At 47.9% G+C, this 17,799-nt stretch overlaps 2 protein-coding genes across 6 annotated transcripts in view; both read right to left on the reverse strand.

Annotated features, from left to right (window-relative positions):
- Positions 1 to 7,724, reverse strand: part of UBE2F (ubiquitin conjugating enzyme E2 F (putative)) — a 66,723-nt gene extending 58,999 nt beyond the window's left edge. For 3 of the 4 annotated variants that reach the window (XM_083841430.1, XM_083841429.1, XM_083841432.1), the window contains exons 1-2: positions 7,602 to 7,714; positions 5,482 to 5,615 (exon numbers count right to left, since the gene is read on the reverse strand). In XM_083841430.1, coding sequence (XP_083697556.1) covers positions 5,482 to 5,599 — 118 coding nt within the window. In that variant the 5' untranslated portion in view covers positions 5,600 to 5,615; positions 7,602 to 7,714. Of the gene's footprint in view, positions 1 to 5,481; positions 5,616 to 7,601 lie in introns of all 4 variants that reach the window. The other variant, XM_083841431.1, reaches the window with a different exon arrangement.
- A 1,736-nt stretch (positions 7,725 to 9,460) lies between these two features.
- On the reverse strand, positions 9,461 to 16,965 carry LOC310901565 (interferon lambda-3-like). Of its 2 annotated transcripts, XM_083841425.1 has the most exons (6): positions 16,797 to 16,965; positions 16,403 to 16,480; positions 16,130 to 16,273; positions 15,947 to 16,027; positions 14,643 to 15,755; positions 9,461 to 13,693 (listed from the first exon to the last, which is right to left on the reverse strand). In XM_083841425.1, the coding sequence occupies exons 1-5, from the start codon at positions 16,956 to 16,958 to the stop codon at positions 15,660 to 15,662; spliced, it is 561 nt and encodes a 186-aa protein (XP_083697551.1). In that variant the 5' UTR covers positions 16,959 to 16,965; the 3' UTR covers positions 9,461 to 13,693; positions 14,643 to 15,659. The 2 variants fall into 2 exon arrangements, with proteins under 2 accessions (XP_083697551.1, XP_083697550.1); XM_083841424.1 differs by lacking the exon at positions 9,461 to 13,693 and having other exon boundaries at positions 14,530 to 15,755; positions 15,947 to 16,273.
- Positions 16,966 to 17,799: the final 834 nt, after the last annotated feature.

The following is a 17,799-nucleotide window of genomic DNA, read 5'->3' on the forward strand; positions in this document are numbered from 1 at the left end:
ACTTTCAACTGCTTGTACATTTTACAGAATTATGATTAAGATGCAGGAAGCTACCTCACCCTTTTACTTTTCAAGTTCTAGGAAACCTAATCAAGTGTACATCTGCATTTCCTGTACGTTTTCTTTTCCCGGCTTGATTTCTCACTTCACTTTCTAGCCTGCACAGACACCAACTATTAATTTGGGCTAACAACGTGTACGAGATCTGAACACCAACTCTTAAAAATGTACATCTAAAGAAAATTATAATTAAGATTAAGATATGGGGAGGTGGTTTTTTTTTGGCACAGAATCCAAACTGATCTCAAAACAACTCCCCAGCACTCTTCTTGTATCTGTGCTTCCCAAACCTGGCTGGACACTGCAGCAAGCACGATGCTTATTTGACTTGTGTTTCACGCTTCTACATCAAAAAAATCACCATTGCATTCTTTAAAATCCCAGTCTCCACTGAAAAAAAAGGACAAAAGGCCCACAATTCATGTACTGCCCACAACATTTGGGGCAATCTGAAACAACCTACCAGCACTGACGGTGACCAACCGCTGCAGTAGCCCAAGGAACGTGTATTTGCAGTGCCCTGCGTGCACTTGCTGGAAGCAGTAACTCACTGTCTCCCCACCGCCTTTCCTCCCCGGCACGGACAGGTTGCAGCTCAGCCACTGAAGAACTGAAGGGTTTCCTGTGTACACCCCTCTAACGCCAGCGTGGAATGGTTTAACAGCTCCAGAGGCTACACCAAAAGGCTAAAAAGGCAGGGGCTGAACTCCAGCCCACCACAGGCTATGGAAGAGCTGACTGCACACCGCTGATGTCCCCGAAACAGCTTGAGGAACTTTGCAGAACGGGAGAAAGCTCAGCACAAGCAGCCGGAGCTATTTATAAACGATTTCACAAACAATAATTCTCCCTAGCCACGGCAATTCTCGGGCCAGAAATAGGAACACACACTGACATGTGTGCAGGCATATGCTTTACGACAGACCCACGTGCAGGTTATATCCAGTAAGGCACAAACTGTCGTCGAGTTGCTCTGCTCCCCGTCCCCAGCTCCGCTTGGGGACAAATACACAGTGCTTTGTTTACTTGCCCCGCCACGACTCAAACATATGCTTCCCACCGCACTTTAAGCGCACCGAGTGTTTCTTCCTCGACTGAAATTAGCCTTCTCATCCACAACAGCACTTATTTCTCCTGGTTTTGTCCCCAGCTCCCCTCTCCCGTTTAGCGCACATCTTTAAGGCTGCTAGAGAAGAAATACCTTGGAGCTCTAACAAAAACTCGATTCCCTAAGCATTGCTCCTAGTAGGAAAATGCTGTTTGTCCCCTAATTCTCACCTGTCTTACAGCTGTCTTACAGCTTTCCATGCCTAGCTCCTCTGACCTGTGCAGCGGTACGGATCAGGGTGAGAAGTCAAACCACCTGCCTGACGCCAACAGGTTCTTGATGAAGTAAGATTTCTTCTTACTCTTTCTTCTCCATTTCATTCCAGATGTTTGTTCTTAAACAAGCCACTACCAAATCCCACGTTTAGCTTCTATGTATTCTGTTATTGAACTCGCCAGCCTGACACCTTTAACTACAAAGAGCCGCTGGGGTTAGAACCCTCTCACTCTGCAAGGCATCACTTCATGTGCACTAAAAACCAGATGTGTAAAAGCGAAGGGATACACTGCCCCAGGCTTCCCCTTGTCAGTGAAGCCCTAGAGGAAATAATTCAAAGTGAATGGTTCTTTTTCCTTCTCTCTCCCTCCTCAAATTAACTTGAACCCTTCTCGTGCCTTTTTGGTTCTACAGTACCCATCACAGGTACACTGCAAGCATTTTATTGTGACCTGGTGGTTTCCCCTACAAGAAATACGTCGCTTATTTATCAAGGAGTTTTCCATTGTTTTCTCCCAAAATAAGGGATGTCTCTCTGGGGGACATAAAAGCATCATTGAAAAGGAAATACTTTTGTGAGTAAGTCACACAACGTGCAGAAGTTAAAGCAGAATTTTCTAAACAACTCCTCCCGTAACCTCAGGGGTGTTAATGAAGTGTTTTTTGTTTGTTTCTTTGTTTGTTTTACTTCTCAAAAGTACAATTTTATTCTCACCTCTCTGTTTTCCCCGCCTACTATAGTGACAAGGGATAGCACTGTACCTGAAGGTTTGAAAAAAGCCAATTTATGGATTCTCCTAATTTTTATTTACAGTGCACATCTACCTTATTTTTTAAGACCAGTTTCCCACTTGGTTTCTTTCAGGCTCACACACTTAACACATCTGACATTTTCAGGTTGCCTAAATCTAGTTGCAAACCCAGGCATGCTGAAGACCAAGGAATAAACCACACTAACTCGCTTTCTTAGAAATTAAGTTAGCTCAAGCTGTCATTTGCAATCAAACTAAGCAGCAGTGGTGATATAAAACCAGATGCTGTTTAGATGCAAAGCAACAAAAAAAAGTAGTTCGAGTGACAGCCTTTGTGATCAGTAAGCACGCACGAGGCTGCTGCTGACATGCTGGCATGCCCTTTGTTTTTGATTCAATTTAGTAGCCGTGTTGATTAGATAATATTAAACTCACATAATACCTGGGCTTGTCTGCAGCTCCTTTCTGAACGTTCTGCCTTTCAAGGCCAGCATTTGTGGTGTTCCCCACCACAGAGGCACATGCCCCACTAACCTCCCAAACGTGCTCTGGTATTTGCAGGGCTGACCAGCGGAGGACAGCCTGCTTCCAAACCACGACTCTATCACCCCAGGGAAAAAGCAGCTGCAAGGGAAGATCCGGCTATCTCAGAACTACTTCCCTTCACAAAACTTCAGGGACAGAGATTTTCCTTCTGGACCATGCCCATGGCATAACCCAACACCACAGCACGCTGAGCCACTGTCGATACTTGAATAAGTAACCTTACAGGACAGGTAAGCACTCAAAGGGACAGCTTGTAACAAATAACAAAGGGCACCAGCATTTCAGGAGCAACTTTTTCACAGAATTGGGATTAAAAGTCTGTTTCACTTGCATCCAGCACCAAATCGAGGACAGCACTTGGTAAAATTCAGCTGATAGCTCACGTACTTCCACTTTCAGTAAAAATATTTTGAGTTTTCCTCCTCTATCACAGCATGCAATCATACCCACATTATCCCTTTTTCCCTGTTCTAAGGCTGTATCAGTTAACAGGCACGTGCAGTTGGCCACACTTAGTTTTTAAGTGTGAAAGCACTGCCTACATTTATCAGCAGTTGAGGTCAAGGCCATCTAAGGCCTACTCCAAACGCCACCAATCTGTTTACCAGCTCGTGTACACGACACATCGAGCACCGCAGGGTTATCAGCATGACAAATGCATCCTTCAAAGGGATCCTGCAACGCTTTCCCAGACCGTGCTGTCAGCACAAACAAGGCTGTCCTTACCTCCAGATAAAAGGTCCTGGCTGTGTCTGGGTGATATCCCTAGTAAAGCTGGCCTAGACACCTGCCTGCAGGGCTGATGAGACACTCGCCAGCTTTCCACAGACTAGGAAGAGGAAAGCATCTCTCCACAGGTCATTGTTATCAAGAAGGCAGCTATCAGACCTAAGTCCATGCTGCCAGCTCCCGGAGCGAGGTGGGATTTAGGGTGCTGCGCCAAAATCACCCTCAGCTAAGCTTCCAAGACAGCCCACCGCGTGTGAACTGCTGCGTGAGTGCCGTGCAGACCTGGTGCCTGCTGCTCTCGTGTTGACTCAGAAGCTATGGCCCAACGTGAGGCCAAAAAGGATCCAGGAGTGCTGTGGAAAAAGCACAGCCATCGCTCAGCTTTCCAGTGCCCCTGACCACAGCCCCTTGTTCTTCCAGGTCAGAGGTTTCGCACCGATGCTAAGCTCAGCACAAAAGCTGGGGCAAACAAGGACAGCACACCCGGGGCCTTTTCTTTTCTCATCTCGCCTTCCACCAGAATTGCTTTTCCTTTTCATAGGAGAGACTGGTTTTTAATTCACAGCTGCCAGGAGACAGAGCTTGGCCTTTCACCCTTTCTGGAACTGACATCTGATACCTGCAGCCCACCCAAACCTCACCAACAGCCTCTCCTTACCACTACTCTTCCAGGCTCCCACCAACTTCCTTGCAAATCTATCACAGCCACCTGAAGTTGTGCTTACAACAGGCTATTTCAGTTCCATACCACACAATTGTGAAAGGAACCGCGCTGGTCCAGATACAACACCAAACTGGAAGTCTAAAGCAAACTTTTCACAGGAGTTACATCAGAATTTAAAGTGAATTGAAACTCCTTGTCCTCGCAGCAATGCAGAGAGAGAAAATTTGGACATCCTGTTCCTACAGTCTACTTGATGCAGCTTCCAATGCTCTGAGGAAGCAGAGTTGCAGTGAAAGCCTGCTCCAGCATACAGTTATCCAGCAGAACCTACCCTCGCCACAAAAAGCCTTAAGTAACGCTGCAGCTCAGCGACAGCGTTCAAGCAAATACATCAGTGATGATCTCAAGTCGATCTGAAACAAGACCAGGAAACGTGAACGTCTCAATAGACCGCTCTGAGTCACCGTGACAGCAATACATCCACTAGTGAGCAGTTAGGTCCACAGCAATTGCAAAGAGCCAGCACCAGGTTGTTAAACATAAGATTATCTGTACTTCGGCAAAACTGAAGAGCTGTCCTCTATTTTACTACAAAGAGCATAATTCAGTCTCACAACTGCCTCATTTACCCACAACTGCCACCAAGTTCTTTTTCCCCAATGCAGAGACAGCTACAAACAGAAACAACCTACAGAAACAACCTACAGAAACAACCTACAGAAACAACCTACAGAAACAACCTACAGAAACAACCTACAGAAACAACCTACAGAAACAACCTACAGAAACAACCTACAGAAACAACCTACAGAAACAACCTACAGAAACAACCTGGTTCTACAAAAAGTAGCTGTTTATTCTCCATTCTCTAATTCTTACCCAACTTCCAGACTCCAGGCCTAAGAAAAATCTTTCTGTGTAGGTTTTTTTTTTTTAAAACACTTTTTAAAGTTTATTGACTCTTATCTTATTATACCATTAATGACCCCCAGAACACTGGTGCTAGTTTAAGGATTTATTTTCCTCTCACAGACAGTTGTTATGGTTTTTCCTCAAAAAATACCTTCCTGTCAAGTAAAATCTGATACTCTCCTCCTATATATCTAATAACACTTATCGGCTGACATTTTATCATAATAATTTGACACTGTACAGTTCCCAATGATGGATTAATTTTTCAACAGAGTAAGGGGGAAGCTTTTTATGCTGTGCATTACCCAAAGAAAATCACTGTCCTGCAGCCAGGGTGCTGTTGGAGGTTTGATGTATGCCCATACATACCCCGCACTTGAAATCATGAAACAAGTCGTTAACAGCTTTAAAAATACTTCAGAATATCATTTTACCCCAATGTTGGAGACCTGTAAGCTGTAAACCCACAACATCTCAGTGTAAGTTCCTTTCACCTTTAACAAGCAATTTGTCTCGAACAGACACCCTCCGAGTCGAGTCAGAAGCTGGACTGGATGTACGGGGTCCTCTGACACCATCATCCCGCTTCAGCTTGCTTGCCAGAGTTAGCATTACTGCTGCCTTCAGTCTAGAACAGAAATAAGAACAAAGTTGATTACCAAAACTCAAATAACTAAGGAAAAAAAATACAAAAATAGGCTACAGTCAGCCCCACGTTCTGCAACTACGATCATATTCTCAGCACTCAAAGAAAGACCAAGATGTACGCAGTTAATGGCTGCTTTTAGAGACGTGGATGGAGTAGAGCGTTTGAAGAATGCGGGTTTGTTTCAGACATGAATGCTGAGGGAGTTGCAGTATGTGAGGCCAAGAGGAAGTTCAGTTTTGCCAGAGAAAGGTCAGGCTTTCATCATTGTTTACAATCTCGTTTCGCTGCACCATCTCCACAGCACACCCCAGCTTCACATCAGCCCTTCTGAAGAATTATGGAGAGAATCCAAAGAATTACAGAGAGAATCCCCCCGCTGTGACATCCTCACCCATGTCCCTCGCAACAACACTTTTTGGCTGGCCCAAGAGGAGAGGAACGGGGCGGGGGGGGGTGGTTCCTGGAACTACTCCGCAGCGCTGGGAAGCGAGCGTTGAGTCAGCGAGCAGGACACAAGGAAGGGAAGGGGTCTGGACTGCAAGGAGCACGATTTTCTTTGCAACTGCACAGCAGTAACACACAGCACTCCTCTCAGGGCAGAGGAAATTACACACAGAGATTTGGTGGCTGAAATGGAGAGAAATATTTGGTACGTCAGTTATCAGAAGGTAACTGTGATGATAAGTAACTTGCAACAAAAGGTGGACAGAAAGCCAAAGTCAAACGGAAATGTTCCACCTGCTGTGCCTTCAGACATCCTGCCCCTACTCCTGCTTGAAGGCAATTTGTTCTTCTTAACAGCGTGGCCAAAACCAAAATAATGCTAACAACACCAATACCCTTCAGGCCCTACCACCACTAAATTGCAGTAATGTTTATCCTTTCGTCATACAAGTTAATTGAGCAAAATAAAGGCAAAAAACTCGTAAAAAGTCAGCAGCCTTTACACAAAGTGGTTGGAATAGAAGAGCAGGCAGGTACGGTGTAGCAGGTACCAAGACATGAAGCGGATGCTCATGCAACATCAGCTTTCGTAGCATGAAACAGAATCAGCCAAGGCATAACACAGACGGGCAAGTGAAGGAAACCACCGAGAAGAAGATGAGCAAAATGAAAAGTGACAAGGCTCGATTGAAGGTTTCTCTGTCAGCTTCAGCCCTACGTATCTGGATGCTTCTTCCACTCTTGTAAGCCAGCCCTGAAGTTTACCAGCTCGGCTGCAACAGCGATTGTTTCACTTGCTTATCTGTTTCCGTCCCGGACAAAACAGGTAGGAGAAAAAAACTCCCCGGCCTGCCAACCTTGTCACTGCTCCTCCAGGTCCTTGGGGAAGCTGGGGGATTTAAAGCAAAGACCAAACCGACACCAGGGTGCTGGTGAAAGGACCCGGGGGGGGGCAGGCCAGAACGGAAGCGACACCTGGATGTGGAGAAGGTGGCGATTAACGAGAAGGTGCCAATAACGAGGGTCGGAACGGAAGGAAGACGCATCCTGGAGCAGTGCGCGGCTGTGCGGCACCTGGTAGGGCACGACAAGGTGTAACAGGCTATAATGAGGCGCAATAAGGTATAATAAGGCGTTACACGTATATTTTGTGCACAGGAAGGTCAGGCTCTGCGGGGCTGACAGGTACACGCGCCAGGTTCCAGAAACAGATCAAAACCAGGCAAAATCCGTGTTGAATATCCACGCTGGCTGAGGCAGACCCGGTGTTTTTGGGGTTGTTTCCCCTCCCGTTACCCCGCAGAAAGGCAGAAAAGGCGACAGCCCGCCCCGCTGACCCCCGCCCGAGGCCGAGGGCTGCGCTAACGAAGGAAAAGGGGGTTTAAGGGGGGAGGGGGGGGCACACGGCAGCGCAAGGCCCGGCCCCGAGGCCTGGCGGGCCGCGGCCGCCCGGGGCCAGCCCGGGTCCGGCTGCCGAGGCCGGGTCCGGCCCGGGAGCGGCGGGGGGCGGCCGGCACCTACCTGAGCGCGGCGTCAGTGCCCGGCTGCCGCGGCCAAGGCCAGCCCCGGGGCCGGCCCGGGGCAGGGGCGGCGGCGGCGGCGGCGGCGGCTCCTCCCCCTCCCCCGCCGCTCCGCCCGCAGCAGCCGAGCTCTCGCGAGAGGTGGCGCGGCGCGAGGGCGGTGCGCCCCCGGCCGGGCGGCGCCATTTTGTGGGGTTGGGATGGGGCTGGGGTGTTAATTAAGGTTGTGTCATAAAGTCACAGAACCATTAGGGGTGGAAAAAAAACTCCACGATCATCTGGTCCAACCATCCCCTGCCACCAGTATCACCCGCCAAACCATGTCTGCAAGCACCACGTCCAACCTCTCCTTGAACGGTGACTCCACCACCTCCCTGGGCAACCCGTCCCAATGCCTGACTGCTCTTTCTGAGAAGAAATGTCTCCTCATTTCCAGCCTGAACCTCTTGTTTCTGAGTGAAAGTTACTTGGGTATCCTGAGTCTGGGCTAATTTCACCACTGGGTTCTTTAGAAACCTGCACAATCAGATCAGACTGTGACCTATAAAACTTAACTACATGCATAACATTGAAGAATTCTTCCATCCCTTAGCATGCAATGAATAGGGGAACCAAAATGAAGCAATTAGAGAAGCCTCCAGGTTAAAAGGTTTGATAAAGCAAAGCTAGAGACCACAGAATCACCGAATCATCTAGGTTGGAAGAGACCTCCAAGATCACCCAGTCCAACCTCTGACCTAACACTAACAAGTCCTACACTAAACCATATCACTAAGGGCTACATCTAAATGTCTTTTGAAGACCTCCAGGGATGGTGACAACCACCTCCCTGGGCAGCCCATTCCAATGCCTAACAACCCTTTCGGTAAAGAAGTACTTCCTAACATCCAACCTAAACCTCCCCTGGCGCAACTTTCGCCCATTCCCCCTCGTCCTGTCACCAGGCACGTGGGAGAACAGACCAACCCCCACCTCTCTACAGCCTCCTTTAAGGTACCTGGAGAGAGCGATAAGGTCACCCCTGAGCCTCCTCTTCTCCAGGCTGAACAAGCCCAGCTCCCTCAGCCGCTCCTCGTAAGACTTGTTCTCCAGACCCCTCACCAGCTTGGTCGCCCTTCTCTGGACTCGCTCGAGCACGTCCATGTCCTTCCTGTAGCGAGGGGCCCAAACCTGAACACCAGACACAAGGAAGGATTGGCAGGCTGCTATTAAAATACTTATGACTTCCTAAACATCACAGGAATAATACTGCTTCTCCTTTACTTTAAAATAAAATAAAATAAAATAAAATAAAATAAAATAAAATAAAATAAAATAAAATAAAATAAAATAAAATAAAATAAAATAAAATAAAATACAACAACAACAAAAACAGATAAGCAAACAAACAGAATTTTAGCTCAGTCAAATCTAGTCAATCCAGTGGAGAGCCACAACTCAGAAACCTTAAAGTGTCTTAACCCTTTCACAAGCTTCTTGTAAAAGATGAGAAGCTAGATGAATTGGCTGAAAAGCACTTGCCTTTTCTACAACTCTTTTGTTATCAGCCTGCTCGTGCTTTTGTTTTTAGACAGAAAAATCTGTAGCTGAAAAATGAAGAAAGTGCTTAGAAAAACATGCCCGCTGCTCTCTGTCTTCAGCAGGGTGGAAGGCAAGAGGGAATAAAATCCCATCAAAGTGTGTATATATGCTGACAATGGATAGAGACCATGAAGATGGCAGTCCCTTCCCTACCTGCCTCCGTGGCTGTTCCACACGCACCAGCAGAGATGTTTAAAAACTGCCAACTTTAAGGGGAAAATAATCTAAAAAGATATCTGGAACGCTACACCTGAGTTTGTTTTTCTGATTGCAGGTGAATCCAAGCACAAACTGACCCAAAACGAGCCCATGGGATAGCTGCAGAGATGCAGGAGTCTGCCTCCTCCCTGGCTGTGCCTGGCAGTGGGTGCCTAGAAATGCGTCTGTGTAATTCTGCTTCCAGATTTCTATTCCAATGCAGTCAGGAAATGAGAAGATGGCTTGAGGATTGTTGCACCTTCAGCATCAGTAAGCCAAAGCCATTTCATGCTCTGAAGCAGACCCAGTCCTACATTGCAGATCCTGTCATAACGCTTGCTGGCACGAACAGAGGCTGCAAAGTCAACCTCAGCGCTGGCATTTGCTGGCTTTTAAATGTTTGCCTCATAATGGCAACATCCTGAAAAGGACAAGTCTGAAGGCTCAAGATACTGATAGATATCATCTGCTTTTTTGCTGGTTTGTTTCTCTTGTGGAAGGGACTGCCCACTACCAAAGTTCAAAGTTCAGTGAGCAGGCCAGAGTCACAAGTGTTATTATTTATAAGCCTTAAAATGCCTTATCTTAGCAGCCAAACCAAGATGCTCTGTAAGGGTCAATCCAAAATGTGCTTCCTTCAGGAAAGCCAAGAAACCTCCTTTCCATTTTATCTTCAGGTATCAACAGCTGTCCTCCCTCTTACTACGGTACAGCAGTTCAGTTAATATCTGGTGACTGTGACCTGTGCTGGGATTAATAAAATATTTTTATGAGCCAATTCATAAAGGTGCTGTCAACAAACTGCTGCCTCCTCTAAAGACTAATTAAAGGCGAGCCAATATTGTCTGACATGGGCTGTAACGGTGACAGATCTCCTTTCATCCTCCACCAGTTCCTCTTATTAGCGATGAGCAGAGCTCAGCATCTGATGTTCGGTGACCTTCTGGAACCACTTAACAGTTCCAACTCACTGCAGCGTGAAGAAAAATCTTTGAAAATCAGATTAATCTGAAGCCATGGCCTGGTTACTTGTTTTCTCCAGACAATCCAGGCAGCAAGACAGCAGTGCTGTTTACTGGAAGCAAGAGTCTCCTGTTCTTATTGTGGTCCTGTACAAAATGTAGTCTGTTAAAAATGAAATTAATGTCATATTAACAAAATAGGCATCACAAGGGATACACGGCAAACACTTCCTAATGCCACATTTTCTAAACTCATATTTGTTCCTTCTTTTGCTTTGTGTTTTACAGTTTACTGTTTTTTTTTTCCTCATTTTCTCACCTCCTTTTATCACTGAGACTCAAGATTGTAGTGAAAGATGCTCCTGAAGCTGATCCCTCAGTCACCCAAGAATAAGGAAACCAGGATCTTGAGAAATACTTTCTGCAACAAGTAGAGAACCTTGATTTTCAAAAGCTAATTTGGGGGCGATTCAGTCAAACCGCTCCAGTGAAAACTTTCCCAGTGGGTACCACCTTGCATGTTTGTGCAATCAAAACTAGGTATTTTCAGAGCTGCTGAAGAGGTGAGAGTCTCAAATTGTTCAGCACCTAAGGAAATAATTGCAGTTTATTAAGCAGTTTCCTGATGTTAGATCTATATTTATATCTCTGCATCACTTATTACCTAAAAACACTGATGACTAGTTGAAAATAACGGTAAGAAAACATTCATGTTTCATTTCCCCATCACTGTTTCTTTAACCTGGAAAATATTCCATGTTCCACAGAGCAAAATTTTGAGCAGTTCCAGACATCACCTGGTATGTCACACAAAACCAAGAGTTTGCTTTTATTGGATTTCAGATAACGACCCAACCATTTTTCATTGCCCAGCAGTCACTGTTCTTGAAGCTAGAGAGATGAAACTAACGTCTTGCATTTAAACTATCCCACTATGTAAGAATATTTATGGATTCTTTTGTCCTTTTTGGTCTTTTTTAAAGCTTTTATTTAACCCGTACTTCTCTCTGCTGGGATGAAGCAGAGAAGTCTGCGTTTTGTTAGAAGTATCAGTTCCTCCCTTGATGGGCAATTGTGAGTTCTCATATGAAGCCAGGAACGCTGAGAACTAACCCTTAGCCTAAAACTCCCTCGTGGCTTTCCTAAGCACAGCTTTTCTGTGCTCTTACTTTATAAACTCCAGCTCTCTATCCAAACACGCTCCAGCTACTGAAAGGTGACATAGAAGACCCCACTGCAAATAAGCACCAGAAAAGTAGAGATGATCCGAAATGAACTCTACAAGAACTAGAAGCAAGTAAGGAAAAGAAGTAGAAACAAGAGAAAAGAGGAGCAAGGACTTTCACTAGTGGAAAATTGCTGGGCAAAGTGTGAGACTGACAGCCTTCCTAAAAGAAAAGTAAAACTGGAACGTCATGCTCTTCTCCAACACCTTGGGGCGCTTGCTTAGTCAGAAGGGAGGGCATAGTGGGAAACAATGGGACGTATGATGACAATGATGTGATTACATCCCACGTACCATTAAGAAATTTGGCCTTCTTCCTCTCCTGCTCCCTTGAGCAATTAGTGTTGCATATGCTGCAAATTAGCAGTGTGCTGTTCTCCCTTCTAACAGCCTTGTCAGCCTCACTGGGCTCACTTGAGGAGCTTGGTGGTGCATTTGTGCTCAGAAGTGTTCTGCAAGCCAGGAGAGCTGCAATCACGTTTTGCCCACAGAAGAGACGAGGTTAAACCTCGATAGAAAGGCCACACATTTTTAAGCCTTTACAGAGAGGCAGGTTAAGGATGTATCTCATTTGTCTCTTTTTAGGTAGGGCATCTGATTTTAAGGATGGAGATAAAAGCAACGTGGTATCATCACACCATCTGCAGTGGTTAAAGAGTGAAGGAAGCCAGGGAGCATGCAGGACAGAAATCTCTGGCGTGGCAGGAAACGTGCTCACCAAGTCTTTGTTTTCCACCTTGTTTGCTTCTTTGGGTTTAACCCTGCTGCCTTTTCCCCCTCCGTCTCTCAAACAAGAACATTGCACTTTCATATGAAATCATTAGAGGCTGACCTCTCACACCGCCCCCGAAAGTGGTGTTGGAGCACCGGAGAGGATTCTGTGCGACAGTAGCTATAGCAATGGGCCCTCATGCTATTGCAGCTGCTAATTCGGGGCCACAGAGCAAAGAAAAAGTGCATTTTCCTGATGTGAGGCACCTGGGGTGCTGGCCATGTGCAGGGCTTTGCCTCCTGCACCCTTCAGCTCGCATCCGCTGCGAGCCGTTTGGAAGAAGAGCAGATCACTCTAATTTAATTGTGGTCACGACAGCAATGTCAGAGCATTTTTCCACATGCCGCTTTAATGAAGTCGCATTAAAAAGGGGTTTTAGGAGTTCTTGCAGTGTCGACCAACAGGAAGCCAGCCCCTAAAAGTCACCGTGGATGGTTTGTGAGCAGAGCACCGGGGAAGAAACACGCCAAGAACAGGGGGAAACAGCCCTGTAGGCTGTGTCTCCTGATGATTACTGAGCAGCTGGGATTTGATGTGTATTTTATAACAAACAACCATGCAAGCCTCTGATTGAGTCCATGTTTCTCTGCTGATACCTATCAGGCACAGCAGTGACCTGGAGTTTAGCTGCTGCTTCCTCGGAGCACTGCTAAAACCAGGGAACGAAACACTGGGGCGATGCTCTGATTACGAGGCCACATTTTGCGTGCAGCTCTAGGACAAAAAAAATAGCCAAAAAAAACCCTCACTGGTTTCTGTTTTTGAAGGTTTGAGATTCTTGCCTTGATCCTAACTTATCTTTTTTGCCTGATCTTGACTTTTTGTTTGTTTTAGACAGAATAATCTTCTCTTTGTCTCCTGAAATGTAGTCTTCCTGCAGGACTTTGTGTCCACGGGGTGATGGTGCTCACGGCCCCCAGGGACAACCTGGACTTTGGTGCTGGGGTTAAACTCTGGAGGATCCAGCACAGGACTGACAGGGTGCTACAGTTCCAGCTTTTAGCTTTTGTGATGATTAACCCAGAACCTTTCTTCCTCCTGGTTTGTTATTATTTGCCTTTTCACCTTCTTTTTTTTTTTTTTTCATGAAGCTTTTCTCCTTCGATATTTTTCATTCATTCCTTCTCAGAGGTTGTTACGTTTATCTGTCCAGTCCATCAGTGCCGACCCCGACGGTTTCAGGCTGTTTATCCGAAACAGGCAGGGGGCTTTGCTGCAGCGAAGGAGACGAAACGGGGCTGGGTTGTGGCGGCAAAGGTAATGCCGAAGCAAGGAAGGCAATCGTTACTAGCTCACCCAGCAGTCCCAGGAGCTGTCAGCAGCCGTCTCTCAGCCTGTTCTTCTGGTGCAAGGCACTAGAAAAAAAAAACAAAAAAACAACAGCCGCTCAGGTAGCTGCAGTGGAAGTCATCTGCATAAAAAGGTGAAGGTTATTTGTCAAATGATCTTTCATGTCAAAGCGGATTAAAAGCAATTGGCTTTTGTTGAATCCCATCTCCCCTGGAAACAACTCAGGACCATGACTAAACGATTCCTGGTCCCAGTATGATTTCTGATAGATGGGAGCAGTTAGTTTTAATTATGAAATGCAGTGAATGGGAGGAGAAGTTACAACATCATGAGCACCAGCAGCTAGTGTATTAGTAAGCAAGGAGTTTACTAGTGATTAAGTTTTTTTTTTTTTTTTTTTTTTTTTACCAGAGTGGCTTGAGCTATCATTATAATGCTGCGGTTTGAGATAGAGGACTACAGAAAGAATTCTGATACTTTCAGGAACAAAAAGGATTGAAACTAAAGTCACGTCCAGGCAGCAGAAGGAGGCACAAGCAGCTGCAGCATTTGTCAGCTACCTTTTGAGTCAGCCAAGTTTAAGAAGTTCAGACCAGGAAAAAGAAAAACGTCTGTGCTGTAACAGGTCAGTAAGGGCACCTGGAGCATCTCGCTCTGGAGCAGGCAGTTCACAACTTTTCCTAATAGCCACAGCTCACAGACACATTTTGGGTTTGCTGCAAAGACAGCCGAGCACTTCTACCTGGTGAGGGTCTTCACATGCAGCTCAGGGTAAAAAAACAAGTGGCAACAAACCCCACAACCCATTCCCCCCCCCCCCCCAGCTCTCAGACTTCGCTGCAACGTGATGTCTTTCACATGGGGGAGGCAACAACAGCACAAAGTGGCTGTTCCACAACAAGCTGAATAAGGCTTTTTCCCCCCTCCAATAGGAATAAAATAATCTTGAGCAAGGTTTTTCTTCATAGCCCACTTATACCCCTGTGTAAGAACCAATTCCCTCTGTTTTTTTACCTGTTTTTTTTCAGGTCCTTAAAGCTATTTTCCTAACAAAGGTTTGGGGTGTCATTTTTCATTTTCATAGCCGTGGCTTCACGCTGTGAAATCCCTCTTCCTGGAAATGCTCGTGACTCACCCAGACCTGTCCCCGAGGAACCTGTCCTGACTCCAGAGCTGGACCAGATGCTCTTCAGGTCCCTTCTGGCCTGAATAGGTCAAGGCCATAGCTCAGTGTCTTCAGGAAAAAGAACTAGAAGCTTATTTTGGCCACTCCTCGTGAAAAATGCCCTCAAAGTTAGCGCAGTCCCACCGATGACTATTTTTCACTTTAATTTCAATATTAAAACACCTTCTGGCAGAACCTCTTCTCCCACAACATCCTTTTGCCCACCCTTTATGTATGTGCAGCAGAGGAACCAGCAAACTGCTCGCAGCTGTGCAGAAGCCTCCAGGGTGAGCCAAATCCCCTGCAGACAGCACTTGGGGGGTCCCTTCCCCTTGGTGCCCCCCCGCAGCACCATAAATCTGGCATCAGCATGTGGGCTGAGGTGATGCCAATTTCTAAATGCCCAAGTTTCTCTGTGGTGTCCTCCCCACCCCTAAATAATTCCGACAGGATGATATTATAACAAAATACAGGGAAGACAGGATGGCAGCTTGTCAGTTTATGGTATCTATTTTATTTTTCATGTTAAATAGCGTATAAAAATATATTATCTATGCAGGCAAACATACATAATACAATGTGCAATAAATAGCAAGCTCAAAAATAGATTTCTTTAAAAACAGTCAGTGTTCTGACAACCAGCAAAACAAAGACATGCAATAAATACGCTCACCCCCACTGAGCAGTACCTGTCAGAAGGGGCATTTCTTTACGTCTTCCTAAGACGTTATAAATACACAGTTAGAAAAACAGACAATAACTGAAAAGACTGTTAAAAAATTGCTCCCTGAGCTGACATAAAAAAGCCAAGTGCTTAAACAGGAAAACGCAGCCAGGCGTCTGTAAGGCAAGGCAGGAAGAAAAGGCTACGTGCACCGCTCCGGAATGGCCACGCACCCCAGGTCGTTCACCACTTGGAAGAGGTTGAGGATGATGGAGGCCTCCACGCAGCCGGCGGTCTCCTGTGGGGGGAGAAGAGGAGGTGAGCACACCGGGGGCACGGATGGGGCTCGAGCCATGGCTGGGGGCACCGTGGGGAGGCCTTTCTGGCTGCTTCTTAATGAATTTGGAGCTCTTAGACCCAAAGTGGTGAGATGTCTGGCAGGGCCCCCCTGAAACCCCATCAACCTTCTTCCCCAGCCTCCTGTCTTACCGTCTTCTTGGCCGTCTCCAGCTTCTGCAGCCAGTGCCTCAGTTTCCCAGAGGGCTGATGCGAAGGAGCCTCAGCGGCCACCTGCAAGGAGAGCATGTGGGTAAGGACCAGCGATACCCCACGGCGCTGCCACCAGCGCCTGTGCCACCGAGCTGGGGCCGGGAGACCCAGGGGGACACTCACGCAGCCTCGCAGGTCCTCCCGGGCTTGGGTGAGGAAGGCCAGGGGCTGCTGGCTCATCTTGGCCAGCTTGTGGACCGTGGGGTGTGCCAGCACAGCGACGGTGAGGTCCAGCTCGGCTTCCACCAGGAGGAGTCGGTCGGGCACCTGCGGGCAGGAGCATGTTGGTTATGGACCCCAAGAAGTGGTGGAGCTGGTGGAAGGGCTCCCCGAGCCCCGCAAGGCCACCTGGGGGGGTGGGTGGAGGGGGTCCCCCTTCCCTGGCATCGCCCTTACCGAGAGCTCGTTGGGTTTCCACTTCCGATGGAAGAGCCTGGTGCTGCATTTTCGGTCTGTTAGCAGCATGATGTCCACCTGGAGGCGTAACACAAAAGGGGTGGGGACAGGTTGAAAAGCTGCTCTTTGGTTTTGGGCTGTGTTGTGCAACCCCCTTCACCCTCCTGAGGTCTGAAACCAGGACAAGATTCAGCCCAGCCCCGCAGCCCTGGTCGGTAAGGGCGGGATGCTGGCATCCTCCGAGTGCGGGCGAGGGCCGCTGCTCACCGTGCCGGGGATTCTCTCCCCAGACCGCCCCAGAAAACACCCGCTTTGTCCCCAAACACCCTCAGGGCCTTGGTTTCAGCAGACCCTCTCCCACCAGCCCACGCCCCACATTGCTGTTGGTACTCACAAAGTGCTCCCTCAACTTCTGCACCGCCATCAACTCGGAAGATACCAGGGAGCCGTACTGGGAGAGGCGGCAAGTCTTCTTCGGGGCGTCCTGGGGGAAGGCGCCCACCAGCAGGGGCCCCAGGCCCACCACCAGCACCACAGCGAACATGGGGCACAGCATCTTCTTTTCCAGCTACGACGAAGCGAAGATCCGGAAAGACAGAAGGAGGAGAGGACGACCCGTGTCCGAATCCACGAAATCCTTCGAGACGCCTCGAGTCCCCTTTTTTCGTGTCCAGAGCCTTGCTGTCGCTCGTTTCTGCCGCTCTGCCCCATCTCCCCGGCTTTTAAGCAGCCGGGCAGTACCGCGCTTTCACCTTGGCAGGAAAACCCGTGGCGCGGCAGATCCGCGACAGGAAAGCGAAAGCGACGGCGAGGAAAGCCCAGGCTGCAGGTGCGCCTGCAGGTGAGGGCACTGCGGGGACGCAGTGGCCGGGACGGGGCTGGGGACGCGGTGGGATCCCGCGGCGCCGCGTGCGGGTTTTTTTTCTCCCTCTTCAGCGGGACGTGGGAAATGCAAACGCGGCGTCTGCACGTCGCTCCCGTGGCGGCCGCAAAAACGCGCCCGCACAACAAGAAGCTGCTCCTTCCCCGCGGCAACCTGATCCGTGAAGCCATAACTGCACTTCGTTTTGTGCGTTCATTCATCGTTACTTGTAACAGAATATACCTGTGTGTGTGTAAAGAGCAGAGGTGCACTAGTGCCGCACCGAATAATGCGCTCACAGCAGGCATAAGTGCACTCTCCTGTTTGCCACTGTAAAAATGCACCCACGTACCCAAAAGCTGCCCTCTCCTCGAGGCAGCCTGAGGTGTGAACCAGTAATTGTCTTTTGTTTTGTGCATTAATCAACCATTAAATACAGCAAAGTATCCCTGTGTCTGTACAAAAAGCAGGGGCAGCTGGAGCAGGATGCCCGGACCGCGTGTGGCTTTGGATAACACCAGGATGGAGGCTGCGC

This window comes from Anser anser (assembly GCF_964211835.1).
Source record: "Anser anser genome assembly, chromosome: 6".
Lineage (NCBI taxonomy): Eukaryota > Metazoa > Chordata > Aves > Anseriformes > Anatidae > Anser > Anser anser.